Source organism: Monodelphis domestica, chromosome 1, assembly GCF_027887165.1.
Source record: "Monodelphis domestica isolate mMonDom1 chromosome 1, mMonDom1.pri, whole genome shotgun sequence".
Taxonomy (NCBI): Eukaryota; Metazoa; Chordata; class Mammalia; order Didelphimorphia; family Didelphidae; genus Monodelphis; species Monodelphis domestica.
The window spans coordinates 74,604,698-74,625,577 of record NC_077227.1 but is presented as its reverse complement, the minus strand read 5'-3'; the positions used below and the strand labels follow the sequence as shown (position 1 = coordinate 74,625,577).

The 20,880-nt window shown below is 33.7% G+C and overlaps 1 protein-coding gene and 1 long non-coding RNA gene across 2 annotated transcripts in view; one reads left to right on the top strand and one right to left on the bottom strand.

The window, feature by feature from the left end:
* The window catches only part of PARG (poly(ADP-ribose) glycohydrolase), a 162,767-nt gene that overhangs the window by 121,010 nt on the left and 20,877 nt on the right, over nt 1–20,880 (top strand). Inside the window, exons 12-15 of the mRNA XM_001372494.4 lie at nt 2,157–2,232; nt 6,065–6,212; nt 14,138–14,216; nt 16,132–16,240. Coding sequence (XP_001372531.1) covers nt 2,157–2,232; nt 6,065–6,212; nt 14,138–14,216; nt 16,132–16,240 — 412 coding nt within the window. The remainder of the gene's footprint in view (nt 1–2,156; nt 2,233–6,064; nt 6,213–14,137; nt 14,217–16,131; nt 16,241–20,880) is intronic.
* LOC103093023 (uncharacterized) overlaps nt 16,239–20,880 on the bottom strand; it is a 59,568-nt gene continuing 54,926 nt past the window's right edge. The window contains exon 4 of the long non-coding RNA XR_460226.3: nt 16,239–18,693. This is a non-coding gene — a long non-coding RNA (uncharacterized LOC103093023). The remainder of the gene's footprint in view (nt 18,694–20,880) is intronic.

Genomic DNA, 20,880 nt, shown 5'->3' with positions numbered 1-20,880 from the left:
ATTAAACATTTCTTAAGTGCTTGCTATTCAAGATACATTTGGTTCTGAGAGAGATACAAGGCTTAGTTAAAGAAGACTCTAATATCATGGAGCTTACACTGTAGTTGACATATAAGATGATGGCAGTAGTATAAAGTAATGCATGTTAAGTACAAGAAAAAAGGCCACAAAAGAGTGTTAGGTTATCAAGGCTGTGCCAGAGCCAGTTCACACCAGCTTACAAGAAATGATTGTAATTTTTATTATGACTATTCACACCACAGAAATGAACAAATATTATAAATCATTTTGATGTATTGTTTTGGTGATTGTCTAGACAGAAAGTAATAGAGAAAATGTTAATAATGTGTATTAAACTTAAAAGAGTATCTTGTACACATTTTTTTAAAAATGCGGGGAGAATTGATTGTTAAACATTGACCAGCACACCCTGTGGTAGGTCCAAGTAAGGAGCAAAGGAACTTGGATCAGGGAAGGAATGAATCAGGTGTTAGCATTTCCGTTGAACTTTGAATGATAGGGAGGAATTGGTTCCTACAGGATTATCAAATTATAGGATTTTGTAAAGGGTGAAATTATGGCTGAGTCTGAATGTATAATTAATTTAGGTCACCAAGGATTTTATTTATAAAAAATCCTAATTAAAAAAAAAAACAAATAATAAAATACCCAAGTTAGCTGCCAAATTTTATGGTGATTTAATTGATATAGTAGAGAAGATTAAGAAGAAGGGAGAAGGAAAGGGTGAAGGATTCTACCCTCTCCTGGCTGGTACTGGGCGGGAAGATTAGAAGATCTAGAAAGTAAGGGTTTGGAGTGTGAAGGGGGAAGGAATCAACCTGAACTCCAAAAAGGGGCTCAGCTGAGATGCCTGAACCTGAATCAGGTCAAGGACAAAACTCACCGCCAAAACCCAGACAATAACTGCCACCACTCCCAAGATGTTGGAACACCTAACACGCTGCCAACCAGAGTCACCTCTCCAGGGAAAGAGGAAGAGGCAGGAAGTGACATGCCTTATATGGACGTTTTTATATCACTTTTCTGCGTCTCATCTCTATCAATGAGGACTTAGCTTGACTTAGGACAAGTCTGTCCTTTTTTTGGACATGTCTGTTGAAGGCCATCTCCTCAGATAATTAAATCTTGAGTTTGATGCAGATCTTCAAAATCTTGTTAAACTGAGTAGAGTGGAGAATATAGAGTTTCCAAGACCTGATTCTGTTATTCCAAGTATCTCCATTGTTACTGATCAGGAAATAGCTAAATCACATCTTCGAAAGAATGGTCTGATTAAGGTGGAATAGTTTTAAAATTCACAATTTAGAACTTAGGGATAACTTAGTTTAATCTTATTTTATGGATGAGAAAATAGGATGAAGATTTTACATGTAGTAAATAGCATAGCAGAAATGTGGATCAAGGTTTTCTGACCCCTAATATGGGAGGCGGTGGGGTGGAATTGGAAAAGGCACTGACTCTGGATCTAGGGGAAATGGGTTTATGTCCTACTTTTGGTGCTCACCGCTTATGTGATTTTGGTTAAGTCACTTAACCTCATTGATCCTCAGTTTCCTTATCTGTAAAATAAGTGGGGTGGACTAGATGGCCTCTAAGCTCCTTACAGCTCCAGGTCTGTAATTCTAGTATCCTTCTTACTACACTATGCCTTCCTTATCATTATAGTACTTTGATTTTTCAGTATCTTATGCTAGGTAGTCTGTTTCTCACTTTATTATAATTCATAGTTTCCTGAAGAAATGGAAAACAAAAAAAATATTCACATGCAGCTGAATACAAACTTCTTTGGTTTTAATTTAAATTCAGCCTAGGTAAACATGTCAGTGAATGTTCTTTATGAAGGGGGAGAATGATTATGTTTTCTGGATGACTTAAAGGCAGTAAGTCAATTTAACAACCTTATGAATAAAAGAAAACCGTAGATCAGAATTTCCATGGCTTTCATTTTCACCAAAAAGAAAAATATAATTAACAAACTAATGGAAATAGAGCCACTGAGAAAATCATGTGGGATTTATTGAATCTCTTCACATATAACATTTGGCTTGTTTAAAAAAACAAAAAAACATGGTTGTAGATCCTTTGTATTTAGTGAAAAGTTTCATACACTTACAGGAAAATCTTTTTAATTGTAGGTGTGAAAAAAAATTAACTCGGTTGTACATAACTTATGAAGGTACCATAGAAGGAAATGGACAAGGCATGCTGCAGGTAGGTAAATAACAGAAACTTGTCTCTCTTTTGGCCAACTTCAGAGAGTGAAGGAATTTTATTTTATTTTATTTTTCCTTTTTTCTGTATACCCTGTGTTGATTTTCAGTTTGTGAATCATAATGACTGAATAGAAACAACAAAATGAGTCATCTTGACAGCCTTTGTAATGCTCATATTGGACTGGTCTCCCTGCCTTGTTTCTCATCTGTGTTTATTCAGAAAAGCCTTTGACAGAAAACCCCCAGATCTGGGCTGCCTTTGCCTCTTAATGCAGACTGATGTGGATTGTAGATTGACAGTGGTGGAGTTTCTAGGGTATAATCTTGACAAGTTGTCAGCAGGCAGTTTCTTATTCCTTTTTCTCCATAGTTGTTCTGCCCCTGCTATTGAGATTGAGATGCACCTCTGCTGCTGACTGCCCTGTTTTGGTCTGAGAATCAGTCAGCTAAAACAGATTGATAAGAGGGATGTCTCCCATATTTTAACAGTATTTTTGCATTGAAGCAGTGAGCATTTTTTTTGGGGGGGGGTATCTTTTCTTCCTTTAAAGACATTTCACAAACATTGTTCCTGTTTCTTTCCACTATTATCTCTACATTGGGAGATGAAATTTGTAACTCAAAACTGCATGTAATTTATCATTTTATGACATCATCAGTGAACTTTTCATTTGTAGTAATCTTTTTACAGACTTACATTTGAGAGCTAAGTGTGTGTTTTGGTCCCCCATATCCAGTAGAACATATATTAATTAACATCACAGAATCCCAGAGGTAGAAGGACCTTCAGAGGCCATATAGTCCAAATCCTGCCTGAATAAGAATTTACTCTTTAAGATACCCAACAAGTATTTGGTGTTATGATAGAAACTATTGAAGTAATGCAGTTTTACAGTCAAAGGGCTGACATTTCATGACATGCTTTTGGAGGGATGGGGCAGATATAGTCTTATATTGGATTACTTTAAGACTAGTACAGGGTGATTTTTGCGCATTACCTGATGGTTTTATGAAGAATCCTGTCTTGTGTTTTTTTTTTTAAGTTGCTATATATTTTTACTCAAAAGGTATGATGGAACTGTGGTTAATATAGAACAGCAATTTAGAATTAATTAAAATTAATATGCTGCAAGGAAGGAAACTAGCTTCCATTTTAGTCACTTTTTCTTGTTTGCCCAATTTGCAGTTATTATAATCATAACCACAGCTAAAATTTATATGGCATTTGCTAATCACATTGCAATTATTGTCTCATTTGTTTATCATAAAAATCCTGAGAATTAGGTACTCTTATTATCATCTTATTTCACAGATGAAGAAAATGAGGTAGAATCATACATGAGTTGGATCAGATTTGAATTCAGATCTTCTTGATTCCTGCCCAGTACTTTATGCACTGAACCACCTAACTGCCTGAGCCAATATTTGGGATATAATTGTATTTAATTAGGAATTCCTTTTTTAAATATTCATTTGCCCATATATCTTATCCTATTTTCTTGAGAGACCAATTTTAATTATTGATTCTAAGTTAATGCTCATTATCTCTTGCCTCTTTTCCTAGGCTATATCAACCAACCGACATTTTTTAAGTATCTGCCATGTGCTAGGTAGTGTTGTACTGAGTGCTGGGGATATAAAAATAAAAGCAAGCGAGCCCCTTCCCTCAAGGAGCTTATTTGATATTAGAGGCTAAAGAATGTTCACCAATAAAGATATTCAAGATCCATACAAATCAAATCCAAAGTGATTGGGAAAGGAGGACAAAGCAAGTAGGAAAGTCAAGGATATCATCTTGATGGGAGCCATGGATTGTAAGAGGTGGAGTTGAGGAAGAGAGTGTTTCAGGGTTGGGGGCACAATATGTGCAAAGGCATGGAGATTGGAGATGGAATATTATGTTTGGGGAATAGCAAGGCTATTATCTGAAACTGGGACAGAGAAGGAGAGGAAGAGGAAGATGCTAGGTGCTTAGACATATAATATCTAGGAGGAGAAGGAGCTTCAGTTTTGTTATAGTAGAATTTGATCTTGTTATTGATTTCGACTGATTGATATTAATTGGTATAGATATTACTTGCAGCTGTTAGGGCCTAATTGGTTCTGTTGGTAGATGAAACTGATAGGAGTCAAACTAGTATAAAACCTATTTATTTAACCTGTAAGAAGAGGCAGGGACAGGATACAGTATTAGAATACAGGATATAGGTTAAGATTTCAAGAAAAGTCACCACTATCAGACCTATCATGGTAAGTATGGTAGTTACTGTGCAAAATTAGATGTGTTGTATTACTCAGAAAATGAAGTGTATATCATGGTTTTTTTTCTTGGTTTATACAAAGGATACTCAGCTTGGTTGTAAGTCTTCTCTGTTTCTTACTATCCTGTACCTTATTCCAAAAAGTAAAATTGAGTTCCCATCAAGTAGTCATTGTCAGAGTATTAGCCATATAAAGGAAAGCTGGTATATTGATTTAAGTAAGACAGAATTATTGTTGATTGGTTCAAATTTATATTTAAGAGATGGTTGAGTAAATGTTAAATAATTATCTTCCTTTCAGGAAGGATTTAATTAGGGGAAAAATTCTAACACAAGTGTTTGAATCATATATGTGTATGAAAAGAAGAATGATTGCATTTAAAGATTTAAGACATGGTTATTTTTCAGTGCTTTTCTAACACCTTTATTTTTGCCATGCCTCAGTTATGAAGTTGGTTTGTTCTTGACAAACAGTTTCATAGGTTTGTTCGAACTTTTAAGAGCAAACACCTTAAAAAAACCTTTATTTTGTAGTGTTTAATAGAATGGAAAAAGCAAAAAAAAAAATCATACCTTATATTTGAAGACAGGTTGAAAATGGAGATGATGATGATAATACCTTTCTTTTAGGATTGTTTTGAAGATAAAATGAGATAATATTTACAAATCATAAAGCATTATATAAATACTAGCTATTATCATTATATGAATACTATCAGCAGGTAGAATTGTCTTTGATTTAATCTGAAGATTGACTCTCATTCCCATAAAAGAGCCATGAACTACCTTTAAAATAATGCGTTTAGTTTTTGTTTTGACAATAATGGTTTCTTGGTTCTTTGGCAGTAGGAGGTGTTTAAGTGTTCATAACACTCCTTCCAATGTTGGTTTCTTAGCTTACATTTAGAAAGGAAAAAATGTCTCTTTTTTACAGGATTTTTATTACATAAGAAGCAGGAAGAAAGGTCAGTCACTTAGTTAAAAGTGCTGTTAAGACAATAAGATATTTGATTGCTGGGTTTGATACCGGAAGGTATAATTTATGAAAGTCATGTAAAATATCTACAGGCAAACTGAGGAAAGAAGTGGAGATGAAAGTACAAAACCCTAGACTTGACCTCTAAAGAAATAAAGCTTTCCAATTATAGTATGCCCTCTGTATAGTGTTCTTGGGGCCCAAATAAAGGTATATTACAGAGCCCATAGTTTAGATTGGAATTTTAAATTAGCTTTCAGCTCCATAGTGGTTTGGCATCTTGAGAAATGAACAGATAAGTTAACTAATCAAAGTAAAGGAGAATATGATTATTTAAAATTTCTGGAAAAACCTTTCTCATTTGGTTTTTTTGTTGTTGTTGGTTTTTTGTTTGTTTTGTTGTTGGGTTGTTTTTGTTTGTTTGTTTGTTTGTTTTTTTCACTATTTCCTCCATGTTAAAGGTTATGGTTTGGATATTTGTATTTTTTTAATGAGGCAACCTAGAGGAAAATTGGACCTTAGAGTCAGTTTATTAATGTGTACATGTTTAAGGCCATTGCATACATATATAATTAACTCGTTATTCCTAATAGGTGGATTTTGCCAATCGTTTTGTTGGAGGGGGTGTAACCAGTGCAGGGCTGGTTCAGGAAGAAATCAGATTTTTAATCAACCCTGAATTGATTGTATCACGACTCATCACAGAGGTGCTGGATCACAATGAATGTCTTATCATCACAGGTTAGTGCTGGACAGACTATGCAAAGTCTTTATGTGCTTCTTTTCCCTTTTCATGAAGACCTGCTACAAAGACTAGAGGTAAAAGTCTAAGTTTCTCATTGTTCCCTGACACTGACATAAAACTTATTCATCCTGTATTCATAGCTTTAGACTTTTGAGCTTTAAAAATTGTTATTTATATCAATTGTTATCTTATTTCAAGCTTTGACTAAATCATTTTAATCAACCCCTTTCTGAACTTTTCCACTTACAGAATGAGTATAACATAGTTTAGTTATATTTGGGGGTTTGAGAATTAATAACAGGATGTTGTCTGATACACTTGTAAGAAATGGGTAACATATTTAGAATTTCGATGGGCAGTCTTTGAATATATAAACTGTAAAGGATAATTTTAGCATTGTGACCTAAACTATATTAATTATTTGGTCGCCATGGATATCCCAAATATTAAAAAAAAAACCCAAGTCAGCTGGAAATTTATGGCGATTTAATTAATATAGTGGAAAGAAATTAAAAAGAAGGGAGAAGGAAAGGGTGTAGGATTTCTCCCACCTGGCTTGTGCCAGGAGGAAGACCAAAGGCTCTAGGAAGGTAAGGTTTTAGAGAGTAAAGGAGGAAGGAATCAGCCTGAACTCCAAGAGGCTCAGCCAAGATTCCTGAATCTGAATCAGCTCAAGGGCAAACTCACTGCCAAAATGCAGACAAATAGCTGCCACCACACCAAGATGTCGGAACACTTAGCTTGCTGCCAGCCGGAGCCACCTCTCTGGGGAAAGAGGGTGAAGAGAGGAAGTGACGTGCCCTATATAGACAGTTTTATGTCACTTTCCTGCGTCTCATCTGTACCAATGATAGCTTAGGTTGACTTAGGACAGCCCAGGGGTCTGTCCACTGTTTCTACACATGTCTGTTGAAGACCATCTTCTTAGATACTTAATCCTTGAGTATGGGTACAGATGTTCCTGACCTTGTTAAACTAAGTAGGGTGGAGCAATGTAGAGTTCCCAAGACCTGATTCTGTTAGACCAAGTATCTCCATTGTTACAAATCAGGAAATAGCTAAATCAGATCTTCTAAAGTACGGTCTGAGTAGGGTGGAGTAGTTTTAAAAGTCACATAAACTACCAAGTTAAATTTGTAACTAATTTGAGGTGATATTGAACGATGTTGTATGAAATATAGTTAAAGGATTTAAACAATTTAATATGACATATTCAAGAGGGCAGTTTTAATTTTTTTCCATTTCTTATTCTGAAATTCAAGTATTTGCCTTTTCTTGGTTAAAGAAAAAAGCATGTTTAAGTGTGTAATAATACATTTGTAATTTTAATTATAGAGCCTGAAATATTTAGTCAGGTTTATATTTTAGGTTAAAGGTTAAAAAACCTAATGCTGTGTTTTAAAAATTATTTTATTATCTATTTAAACCTCTTTTCAAAGGAGATGATCCGTATATCATAAAATTTTCTTTTTGAATTATCCACTAAAAAAGTGAGTACCTGCTAGTTGAGAAGACAAATAAAAGTCATTTATTATTCAATGTTCCTAAGAGAATTCTAACTATCCACCTTAGGTATTTTAAGCTTTTTATTGAAGAACATTATAACGAACAGGCTTCAGATAAAAGCCATAATCAGTCACCATTGTTGATGCTTCTATTTTCTACAAAAACAGTTTTCCAGTTTCATCTGGTATCCATCCTATTTTACCTATTTAGATTTAGGAGACTTTAACAATTGTTCTGGGAAAAAAATTAGTTTATTGTTACTTCCAGCAAACACTAGAGATAGCCCATCTCCTGGATCTCACTGGATGTAAATGGAGCTCTTTCCAAAGAAGAAAGCTGAATATCTGAGGCAAAACTAGTCCTATGAGCTTTTTTTTTTTTTAAACCCTTAATTTCTGTCTTAGAATCAATATTGTATATTGGTTCTAAGGCAGTAGAGTGATAAAGACTAGGCAATGGGGATTAAGTGACTTGCCCAGGGTCACACAGCTGAGAAGTGTCTGAGGCCAGATTTGAACCTAAGACCTCCTGTCTCTAGGCCTGGCTCTAAATCCACTGAGGCCCCTACCCCTCCTAAACCTCCTCCCCCTCCCCCAAGTCCCACACTCTTAAAGGATTGGCTTTTGAAAATTTATAGTGACAGCACTTCCAAGACCATATTATGTCACAGATCCATCTGTATTTAACCCATAGGGGAATTAGTTTGCTTTTCTCTAAATTCTTTTTTTGTCATCTGAAAAATACCTGTGGCCCAAAACTTGTTCTATATAATTTTGATATCTACTGTGAAATTATTCCTTGCAGTATTCCTGTTAAATCTTTTGTAGGAATCTATTGTATTCTATCGTATAATATGGAAAACATAAAGTTAGAGGGAATTGTCTAAGGTTGGACAGAAATATCAGAGTGGGGCCAGCTACTGTATGGTTTATTCTAAGAATTTGTTATTGTATTTACTCAGTTTCTTTCTTCTCCATTGGTATTCCTTCTTTGGTAAGGTCTTTCCTCTTAGCAGATTAAATCTTGAAATATTTTCACTAAGTTCTTTGTTTGTAATTAAAAGTAGTCTAGATGAGGAGGATAGAAATTTACGTCATCTTAGTTATACTTCATTAGTCTTTATCCAGATTTGAACTGTCTACTAGGCTACATGACTCATTATATTTGGATAATATGAGGCTCTACCTGTCTGGAAATTAGAATAATAAAGGTAAAAAAGGAAAATGTGAAGAAAGATAAAGCAAGAAAACCTACAGGAAAACTGAATTTAAACTCTCATAGAACCAATGTTGATGTTTGTTCATAGAATGACTAAATACTTTGAATTCCTAGCATATTCTGTTATAAAGAATGTCAGGAACTGCACACCCCAAAGCTTTGCTAAGTAGAAACTTTTGTATCAAATATATTTTAAAATTAGTGCCTGAAATGTTGTCAATCTTTTTATTTACCTGGATATTTTCATTATTATAGCATTTCATTATCCAGGGATTTCATTTGTAGATCAGTTTTTCAGATTTAATTACTATTGAAGGCATATTTATATTTCATGGATCTATGATTTTGTTGGTGTTCACTACTCATATGTAATACCTTCACATCTGAGATGGCTTTCATGAATTGCTTTGGCTGAAAAGTTCATTGCCTTGCAGTCAACTTTTTTGGTGATGAGTCTCTCCAAAAATAGCTGTTATTGGTCTTGAATATATTGGTATAGAGTAAATCTCCAGTTTGAATTCTTTCTAGCAGCTTTATAGGACCTACATCAGAGCCTACAAACTATTAAAGTATACTCCAGGAACATAGCATCACCTTTCTTCCACTTAGAGGCATTAGAAGGGAAGATTTCTGAAGAACATAAATTTATATTCATGTAACAATAAGCATGTTGGTAAAATGTTAACTTATTTGCAAACAGACATAGCTTAAAATTTTCCATGTCAATTCATATAGGCATCTAACAAAAGTCTTAGAATGACAGTGTCTTCTAATAATAATTTTGACAAGGATATAATTTGAAATTAAAAACTTTTCCACATTTTAAAAATGAGTTGAACTTGACCACCATTACATATATCCCAAAAGGGGTCACTGAAGAGTTATATTAGGTTTCTGTTTTACCTATAGTTTTATTCAACAAAGAGTAAGTTTGCTGAACTGCTAACATGCTTTCCTTCTGAGATGTTGGCACTGCTAGCTAAGGACATACCAGGGTGACTTTTTACTCAGCACATTTTTTCCAAATCCACTTTACTTTATTATAGTGCCGCCTAATTAATATCTGTGATGTGATGTTCCCTTAATGGAAATGGCCATTTCATCATCCATATTTGATCTCTGGCTTTCTGCCATCTGACTGCTTTGGAGAGTCTTAGCCATGTGCTTCAATCTATCTGCCTGATCAATTACATTCCTTCAATGATGTATCTTGACTCAGTGGGCTAATGGCTGTGACTGTGCAGCTTGGATTTGTGGAAGAGCCTGAGAAATTGGAAATAAATTAAATTTGACATCATTGTGTGGAGCATCTGGTTGGCATCAGGCTTTTTAATGAATATGAAACAGGTCATGGAAACTGGCAAGTGCTTTCATCCAGACAATGTTATTCTTTTACAAAGACGTGAGGTGGATGTTCAGAGGTACTAAGGATTTTTTTTTCTTTTTTGGTCTCTGTGTGTGATTTTCTTTTATTTGCTATGATTTCTTCTCAGCATAGCCATGGGCAAAAACAGTTAAGAAAACACTGATTTAGAGAAAAGGACTCAAACTTCTCATCGTTTTTTATGTGAATGAAGAGTAAGGGAGCAATAGAGTGAGTCCTTTCAGTAAATGTAAACCACGGAACTTTTCCTTCCTCCCTTCTGTACAATCTGCCCAGCTGTTTAAGTGCCATCCAGTCTCCAGATGCACCCTAATGGGTACTCTTTTCTTCCTACCTCGTTAGCATATAAATGAGGCACTTGGACACCTTAAGGCTTTTTAAGCCCAGTGAAATGCTGATAACTTAATGGACAGGCTGCCTGCTGATATCACAAGCCAGTTGGAGAAAGTACCAGGAAAGCTCCATACTAATTTCAACAAAACTGCTGGAGAAACTGCCTGAATACAAACACTTAACTGCTCTTCTGAATGTCACTAATATTATTACTTGGCACTCTTTATGTTACAAGAATTAAGTAGAAAGGCTCTTCTTTCTCTCCTTCCTCCTCTCTTCTGCCATCTTCTCTCTCTCCCTCCTTTGCTCCCTCTTTCCTTCTTCCTTCTGCCCACCTTTCTCTCACATACACATTCATACCAAAAATAATGATGATTTTAATAATAAAGTGATACTTTGTTCATTTGAAAATACCCCACTTCTTTGTTCCATGAATATTTGAATTGTGTTTATTTCCTTGTTTCCAATATCTTGGCAGTGTCAAATAATAGAAAATAGTAGATGTTTTTTATGTCTTCAAATATATAGCAGAAAAATGATGTATGTCAAAAGAAGGTAGGAAAAGAACTTCTAAAGTTTCTTGGTCCAAATCTCTTGTTTTTTCTTACCTTTTTTGGGCAATGTTTTCTAAGCTTTCCTTAAAATCTTGATTTAGGCAAGAGAGTTTTCATTGTAATTTAAAAAAAATTCTTATTTGAATAACAAATTTCCACATACATTTTTCAAAGTTATATTATCTATATTGTTTCTCTCCCTTCTTTCCTATCCCCTCCTGGAGCTGACAAGCAATCCAGTCTGGGTTATACATGTATTATCACGTAACACATTTCTATATTATTTATTTTTGTGATTGAATAATCTTAAAAAACCAAAACTCCCAAATATATACTCAAATAGATGAGATAAATCATATGTTTTCATCTGCATTTCTATTCCAACAGTTCTTTCTTGGGGAGTGAATTTTCATTGTTATTATTAATATGAATTTTGCAAGTAAAAATTAATAGTTTTTTATCAAAGACAAATTTTTTATGTGAACTTTTCCCTGCATTCTCAGTATGTTATTTTTAGCTCTGGTTATTAAAAGTTGTTATAATAGGAATTGAAAATACTTCTCTCTAAAAACAATTTAACAATTCTTGTTGACTTCATGCTAAAAGCCATGGCATATATAATTCCTTATTTCTAGGATTCTGATGGTCTCTAATGTGTTTCTTCTTAGGAAAGGCTTGTCTTGTTAGCTGTGAAACTTCTTTCTTAATTACACAAGCCCTAGAGAAAGTTGTGAGCAAGGTCATTCAAACTCATTTCTTGTCTTGGCTTTTAACCCTGTTTACCCATATATTTTTCCTCTACTTCACTTCATTAATAAATTTTAATTTTAAGCAACTTTAGAGCAGCCAGTAGAGACCCTGAATAATTTGAAAAGTATTTAAATAGGGAATCAAATAATTTAATTTATTTAGGTCAAAAACATTTGTGTTTACATTTTGATTTCTCACATCACTAGGAAATAAATCTAAACATTGTTTCCCTCAGTAAGGATAAACTGAATGGATCTTAACATGAATCACAGAAATGATCATTTGTAATGTTTTGGATTTATGCCATGTTTTTGATTTTTAAGAATTTGGCAAGTATTAATTTTCACTGTCTGAAGATCTGACTAGATAACATTTTCCACCTGAAGACAGAATCTAAGGAATATAGAACAGCTAAGTGACTTGTTGAACACCAGAAAAAAATCTGGAACCAGTGCCCCAGGATTTTATATAACCTTTGTTTCCCCATCCTTATTCTGGACAGTGGAATTGCACGTAAAAAAAAGAGAGTCAGCCAATTGCTATTTCCTTGACAAGGAGCATGAGAACTTCTCTCTTTACATGACCTAAATAAAGTATAAGTTCACCTTTATGAAGCAGTCTGTGTCACAGACTGAAAACTAGAGACATTAAGTCCAGATTTCTTTCCATTAGAATCCCAAAGTGACCTTAATTATCACAGCAATCATCCTTTTATTAAACTTGGTTAATAAATTTAATATTTATGTCAGGGAATTCTAATCAAACAAGTGGTAAATTAACCCAGACTTGAGAAAAACTAAATGTTTGGTCTTTGTCTTGGATCCAGTCGTTAACATGTTAGAATTATCTTTTTAGTCTTTTTTATTGTCTTCTTTTTGGACATTATGTTTTCTACATCTTTTAAAAATGTCTTTGGTATAAATGTTTCTTCTCATTGCACCTTGATTCTTCAAAAGAGAAGGAATCTCTTTCAGGTTTTCAGTGTGTTTTGAACAATAATTTACTAAAAAGTGCCCTAAGCACCCAGGAGATTTACTCTCTTTCCCCAAGGTGTATACAAAAGATCAAGCCAGTTGATCAAAACCAACTCAAATAGCTTTAATCTTCCTCTGTATTTCACTGTTGCCTTTATTTCTTCTGTTTTGAAAAAGAAATATATAACATTGGCAAGTACTTTGTCAAAAAGACTCTTTTGCTACTGGTTGCAGGTTTATAGTACATTTTAATTTCAGACTGAAAAGTCTGGTGATTTTTCTGTTACCCATAGAAGCTAGAACAAGCAACATAATTTTTTTGGTTAAATAGCAATACATCTGTGACACCAACCCCAAACCAAATGAATCATTTATCAATGTATTGTAGAAGGGGTGGCGTTCTAAGTTAAATGAATGTTAATTTATACTATTATGTGTTTCTTTCCCTCTCTTCTCTAATTCCATAATTTCTTGGCTTTTCAAAAGTTTCTTAAAGTACTTTACTATTGATAAACAACTATCAGAGTTAATGATAATTTAGCTATTTTTAGCAAAATCTATTTGTGCAAAATTTCTTAGTTTTCAAATCTTCAGGTTCTACAGTTAACGTAGAATAATACAAATGTAGAATATATATGTAATATAAATGTAGAATAATATAATGTAGAATAATATAAAAGAATGTCATGCTATTCTTCACCAAATAGAAAGAGTTGCAAAGTGATGAATTTTCATCTTGTTGAATAAGCAATTTAATCCATTTGTACCCATATAGGTATTATAAGCAGTGAGTGAGTGTGTTTTTTTCTTTTCTTTATATTTATTTATCTTTATACATAACGAAGGCTATTGATAAAGGCCTGGTTTTCTTTTTAAAATGTGCTTTTGTGAGTGAAAAATGTCCAGAAAGAAGTAAGTTTATTAACCAAAATCCATAAGAAATATGAAGAGCAGGGGGCAGCTGGGTGGCTCAGTGGATTGAGAACCAGGCCTAGAGATGGGAGGTCCTAGGTTCAAATCTGACCTCAGACACTTCCTAGTTTGGGTGACCCTGATCATTTTAGCCCCATTGAGTAGCCCTTACCACTCTTCTGCCTTGGAACCAATACACAGTATTGAGTCTAAGATGGAAGGTAAGGGTTAAAAAAAAAAAGAGGAAGAGCAGGTCATGCAAAAGTATAATAACAAATTAATTATTTCAGGTACTGAACAGTACAGTGAATACATAGGCTATGCAGAAACATACCGTTGGGCCCGAAGCCATGATGATAAGAGTGAAAGGTAAGTCTTGCAATACATTTCTTACATTGTATGTAGGGGTTGCATAATTGACAGAGAATCAAGCAAATAAATATGAAACTCTTCACATGGCATTCCCAGCCTCTGAGACTACTTTATTTACATACCTATGTGTTTTAATCCATCACATTTCAGCTTGGATATTAAAACAGAATGTCCTTTTTCCTTCTAACCAAAGAGAGGAAAAGCAGAGAAGAGAAATTAAGGAGCTTGAGCCAGAAAGAATCTCTCCTTATTAGCACAGAAGGAACATATTTTTTACATATAAAGACTATGTCTAAATATAGTTGACTACCTGTCAATATCAGATTACTAAAAATAGTGAGAAGATGTTTTTAGAAATCAGAGTGCATGCTTTGCCAGCTTTTTAATGATCACAACTCTCCTATGAAATTGGATCTTTCTCAGTTATTTCATATATCTGTGTGGAGAATTCTGAGAAGTATTTGCCCAAAGTCACGGTACCATTTGAAAGTCCCAGTAGATTCTGATACCTTATTTTAATTCTATGCTCTCTCAAAATCATTGTTGGAATCTTAGATACTTTAAGTGTTGTTTTTTTTAAAGTTGACAGAATTGCCGGCATCTGTTTTTTGTTTTTGTTTTTTAAAGAGAAATCAGTGTGGTAGCAATGATAGTGAAGTCAGATATTGCTCATGTGGGCCATGGGCTCATTCTTGAAGTATCTTGGATTGGGCCCTTTGTATATACCAATTACACTGTCTTTGTTTTATTAGATGTAGTTTTATTAAATTATGTTATTTAGATTTATCATCCTGTGAGTGTCAAATGTTTTTTGTGATGTAATTAGAGACCAAGCAACTCTACAACCAATATGAGTAATAGAATCATAGGATTTAGAACTGGAAGGAACCTTAGAGACCATATAATTCAACAGCTTCATTTACACATCAAAAAACTGAGGTCCAAAGAGATTAAGTAATTGGCTTAAGGTCATATAGATACAATAGACATGAGCTGGAATTTAAACCTATGTCTCCAAATTGCAAATCTAGCCTTTTTGGCTTGTTAACATATTAAAAGTTTTAACAGTAATCACACATATTTTCACATATATACTTATATGGCATGTATCATTGATATATATGTATATATGTGAATATATATAATATATAAAATATATAGCTAACATATTAACATAAATATATATTTTTACATATTCTAATTTCTTAACTAGTTCCTTCTACTTGACATGTAGATTTTTACGGTCTGTGCTATTATTATCTATAAAATGTTTTTTTTGTAAATATGGCAAATAAGCACATAAAGTAATGTAGTAAATCATTTATATGGTTTTGTATAACCCTTGTATTCTTAGAATAAATAAGTGGTAATATTACAAACCTAGTGACTGTAAGGTCCCTTACTAAAAACACTAAGAATTAGCATTGGAGAAAAGATCACCTGTTGAAATAACAGTAGCTGTATCTTTGCTTTTAGAGTAAATCAAAATACCATATTCCTTCTTTCCATCCACAAAATCACTGTCACTTCATAAAATTACTTGGAAATGTTATGCCTATATACAAAAATTAATTTTATTATGATTGGTGATATGTTTGATAATATTTAATGTATATAGTTCTTAATGTAAGGGAAGATTGTGCTTCTCTGTCCTTTTTTAAAAATTGTATAGCAATGGAAGAATGCTTCCTTCCTCTGACAGTTTCTATAATTTCTTCATACTGGCCAGATCCATACTGGCCTGACCCATGGGCAAGTTTGTTTTACTTGATTCTGCATATTTGTTACCAGGGTTTTGTGTTGGGGGGTTGGGTTGCCGTTGTAAGAGCGAGAGAAAAGCATTGCTTGTAAATGAGAAGAAAAATCTAACTCATAGATGTGGTGTTTTTGTTTTTTCTCTTTCCCATCTTAGGGATGACTGGCAGAGACGCTGCACGGAGATTGTTGCTATTGATGCACTTCACTTCAGACGCTACCTCGATCAGTTTGTGCCTGAGAAAATCAGACGGGAGCTTAACAAGGCCAGTAACCTTATTTCCTAAATCACCCAAGAGGCGCCATCTATTTACTGCGATTTTATTAATGCTGGAGTTAATGCTTTCCGGGAATTCTTGCAATGTCAACAAGTCTGCCAACAGGCCTCCTGATTTAATGGTGGTGTCAGCTTGGACAAAATGTACTTTCCATTTTGTAATTGTGTGATTAAAGTCAGAGCTTTCCAGATAGGATACTGCTTGATATTATATCCATGGCTATGTATATATGTGTAGAAAATCAAGCCATTTTTAATTCACATAGAAATAAACTAATGTGCCCTTGAACAATGATTCCAAACCTTCTTTCCTGACATTTTCTCTAAAATATGTGCTGTTGATGTTTTTAAAAGAAAAATAAAACTAATATTATTGTATGGCAGCTTAGGTAGGTTCCTTAATGTTTCTATCTATAACTTGGCATTTTAGTAATCCTGTCATGTTTTGATATCACTTACCCTTTCGGTAATCATTTATCTCATTTTGTTGGTTGGAAAAAACATAAAATATGTCAGAAATTTCCACACTTTTCATTCTAAAGTAAGCTACCAGTTACAACCCCCTGATTCTGGATATCACCAGGCATCTGTTCTCTTTTTCCTCTGTTTTGTACTGGCTCCTCAGAAGAAGATAAAATTTATTCAGGCTCCAAAATTTGACCTAATTTTACAAGCTATTTTTGTATTCCTCAGTAGGTGAATATAGTTATATAAAATGATTAAGACATTAATACATGAAGCTTTATTTACCATGGCCACTGATATGTTTAATCTCACCAGACTGACTTCTGTGAATATGACCACGCTATTGTATTTCATTGCAAGCGTGTCACAGGTTCATTTTGGTGGATGTATTCCATAGAAGATAGATCATCATTGTCTCACCTCTGGCTTTTACCACAAGAACATTTTATCTTGAGATTGTACTCAGTAGATAGACACAGTCTCCAGTAGCACTAGTTGTCAGATTGGTTTTTAAAAAAATTCAGAGGGGCTCTTAATCTATTTATGATTTTAAAGGGTTATAGGGGGAGGGGAGTATAACTACATTATGCACATTAGTTATATCTTGCTGAGAATCTACTATACGTTAGAACCTTTTTTTTTGTTGTTGTTGTCACAAAGCTTCTATTCCTTTTAAAAATATATTACTTTCTTTTAACGTTTAGAGCTTTCAAAAAGACCTCCTCCCCCAAAAATCTTTCTGTCCCAAAAATGCTTAAAATGAATGTGTATACTTGTTTCCAAAGTTAGAAGGCTGGTATGACATCTGAGTTCCTTCACTCCTACAGAGTGAAATTCCCCACAGAAAACAGTACAACAAAGATTAAATTCTATAATTTTTTTTAATATGGCATCATCTGTTTCTAAGTCTACTTTTTTAAACCCAATCTTGGATGACAGGCTGTCAGTCTTAACATGTAAGGAATTCCTCAGAGGTAGACATGTGTATCTTCTCCAGGCTTTTATTGGCTAAATAATTCTATCTCTGAGCAGTAATAAAGCATCTGCAAACCAGTATGACCTTTCATTAGCAAAAGAGTTAACAATGGATCTACTTGTCTTGTTTTTTGTATTTTATTTACTTAAAATAAGACAAAAAGGAGAATCTTATCTGTTGACTTTTGTGTCTCAGAGATTGGGTGCAAGAATGCAGTGACCAGCCAGAAATGTAAATGGAATTCCATTTATATTAGCATAATAACCATGGACCATAAATGTAATTTGAATTATGTGGTAGGAAGAGATCTTTTAATATAAGACAGTTTTTGTCTTGAGTAGCTTCTAGATAGCAATTTGAAGATGGCCCAGAAGTAGAGATAAGGAACATAATTTAAATTATAACCAACTATTTATTAAACACCCATGTGTGAACAATACATACTAATTAAGACTCTAGTCTTTTGTGAAATAGGTGGACTTGGAGAGAAAGTATTTTAAAGGGAAAATAAATACAAAATTTGTGTAATAGGGTTGTACCTCTAAAACATTCCTGAAACTTCTTTATTTATGGGCATAAGATATATTTATCTATGCTAACATGTGAATTCTGAGTTAAATGATACATTTGTTAGGGGGAAAAAACCTACAGTGTATTCTGTTTGTTACATTTTTTGCATACTTCAGTAAATCTGTGCATTCATTGATTCATTCATCTGTGTTGCTTTTGATTTCCAGACTTCTCATCCTCTTCTTTTCTTGTCCATATCTTCCCCAAAATCTCCAGAGATGATCTATTCAACATGTTAGAATCTTGTTGCTCTTTTAACATTTGGTTTGTACCCATGGAGCCCTCAGACTGCCCCTCTTTCTCCTTCATTTTCATTCCCTTTCCAGCCCAATTCATTTTTCAGTCATACATTGATGTCTTTGATACAGAAGTCAAAAGTTTGGAATCTATGGAAGAGTTCTATAATTTTTTGAAAATGAGGAATTCTGTTCCTTTAAGGAAAAGAAATACCATTTTTAAGGTCATTTTAAAATCCAAATGCTGTAGATCCATCAACATTAATTTAGCCTAGAAAATTTTAATAAAACAATGTTATCATTCTATCACTGATAGCAAAGAAAGAGGCAATGAATTCATTAAATTTCATGACAGGTTAACTAGAAAACTAAACTATATACTCCAGTATTTTTTAGATCAGCCTAAAGCATTGTCATCTATAAAAGCTGCATTTCTTAAAAATTAAGACAGATGGATGAATTTGCTTACTGATAGTATAGGCATCCGGGAGGTTTATGTGATCCAGCTGAGCACATTTTAAGACAATTCTGAATTAAATAGATTTCACATGTCATTAAATTATGTAAATGTAAGTTTAAAGGAGAAACTGGTACTATATTATTTCAGAGGTGGCTTTTGTGCAATTTTAGTTCTAAGTCAGAAGAAAATTAACTTAATATGAATGGGAGTATTTATGATATAATAATTTAAAATCAGTTATCACAAAGTTATAATTTAATCTGAATTTTGGAACTCTGGCTATGTTTTTGCTATTCTCAGTCATTACTCCATGAGAAATAGTTGAAAAATAAAAGCAGTGAAGTGTTTTGTTATTTCCCAAAAGAGTTACATCCATTTATGCTCCATTTGTCCTATTAGAACTACAGTTTGATTCTCTAGTAGAAATTGTTTTCTAAAAGAGGGGAATAATAACTTTTTGTCAAACTAAAACCATCAAACAATATAGTCTTAATTGATTGGCTGCATTGAAATCTAAAGTGGTATTGTGATTGGGAAAATGTATGAATACATTATGCAAAACTGTTAATGGCTGTCCCAGTGCAGAGTGAACCAGTCAGTGAAGTTGGGTTTATGAATATTCACTCATGATCATCTCCACAAGCCTCTGTCAGTCAGATTATATAGAGGGACTCTCCACTATCCCAGCAGAGAATCTCCATCATTTATTGTTATTTGTAGAGCTAACGGATTTAACTAGTATGAAATGTAGAAGGGAATTATGTATTGAACCGACCTGTGAAAATAAAACAGTTCAATATTGGCTGCCAATTCTTCTAAAGAGCATAGTTTAATCACTGAGAGTCTTTCCTTCAAGTTTTTGTCTCTTACGTTTCAGGAGTATTATTTTAAGATGTCATTTACAGGATTAAAAAAAATTCCCAAGTTATTAAAAAAAAAAACTTTCAAATTTTTGTTTGCAGGATGGCACAATATATAGAGAGATCCAGTCTCAGAGCCAAGTCTGAGTTCAAGTCTCCCCTTTAAAACATTTTGACTATGTGACCCTTGGCAAATCACTCGACATTTCAGAGATCTAGACTAGAGATGTCTTAACATTTAGCCTACAAGCTGCCTGTGACCTATTATACTCCTGAGTTTATCTTGGGCCAGATGAAAATGGAACTGAGAATTATTAAACAAAATAAATAAAAATACTATAAAACATAGATAATGTTAATATGTGGTTTTCTGAGTCAATGTACAACTTACAGGAATCCTTCTGTGTGTTTTAATGTATAGTTTTAGTTGTACACCATTGCTGGAGGTAATTCTGTGTCACTAAATTGTGGAAAACATGCTAACTGGCTTTGGTAGAAGGGGTTTCCTCATCAGGGAATCTAATACCAAGAAATCACAAGATGTTATAAAACCTGAAGAAATCAGTGTTAATATTAACACTAATTAACACAGTAATTAAATAATCAATGTAAGGAAATTGAATTAGTTAACACTGAAAAGGAAGTAATGAATTATGAAAACGTGAAAGGGTACTTCTACTAACATTAATATGGCATTAATGTAATTGTTATCCTAAAAATCTAGTGGATTTTTATTATGAGAATTTTTCATTAATGATAGCTGCACAAAACTGCTAGATTTTATGAAGAGACCAAAAGTTTTGCTAATGTATGGACTTTGAGGACCACACCTGACATCAACTCTATTCTTTCTCACATATCTCTTGTGGAGCATAAACCTGGGACCTGTACAGCTTAATACCTCAGTTTCATCAGCTTCATCACATATTACTTTCTATATTCCATGCCCATTTCCTTTCTTTCTTTCCTTTGCTTCTTTGTCTTTACCTCTTACTCCCTCCCCCTTCTCTTTCCCTCCTTCCTACCTTTGTTTTTTCCTTCTCTCAGGGCTTCTGGCACACT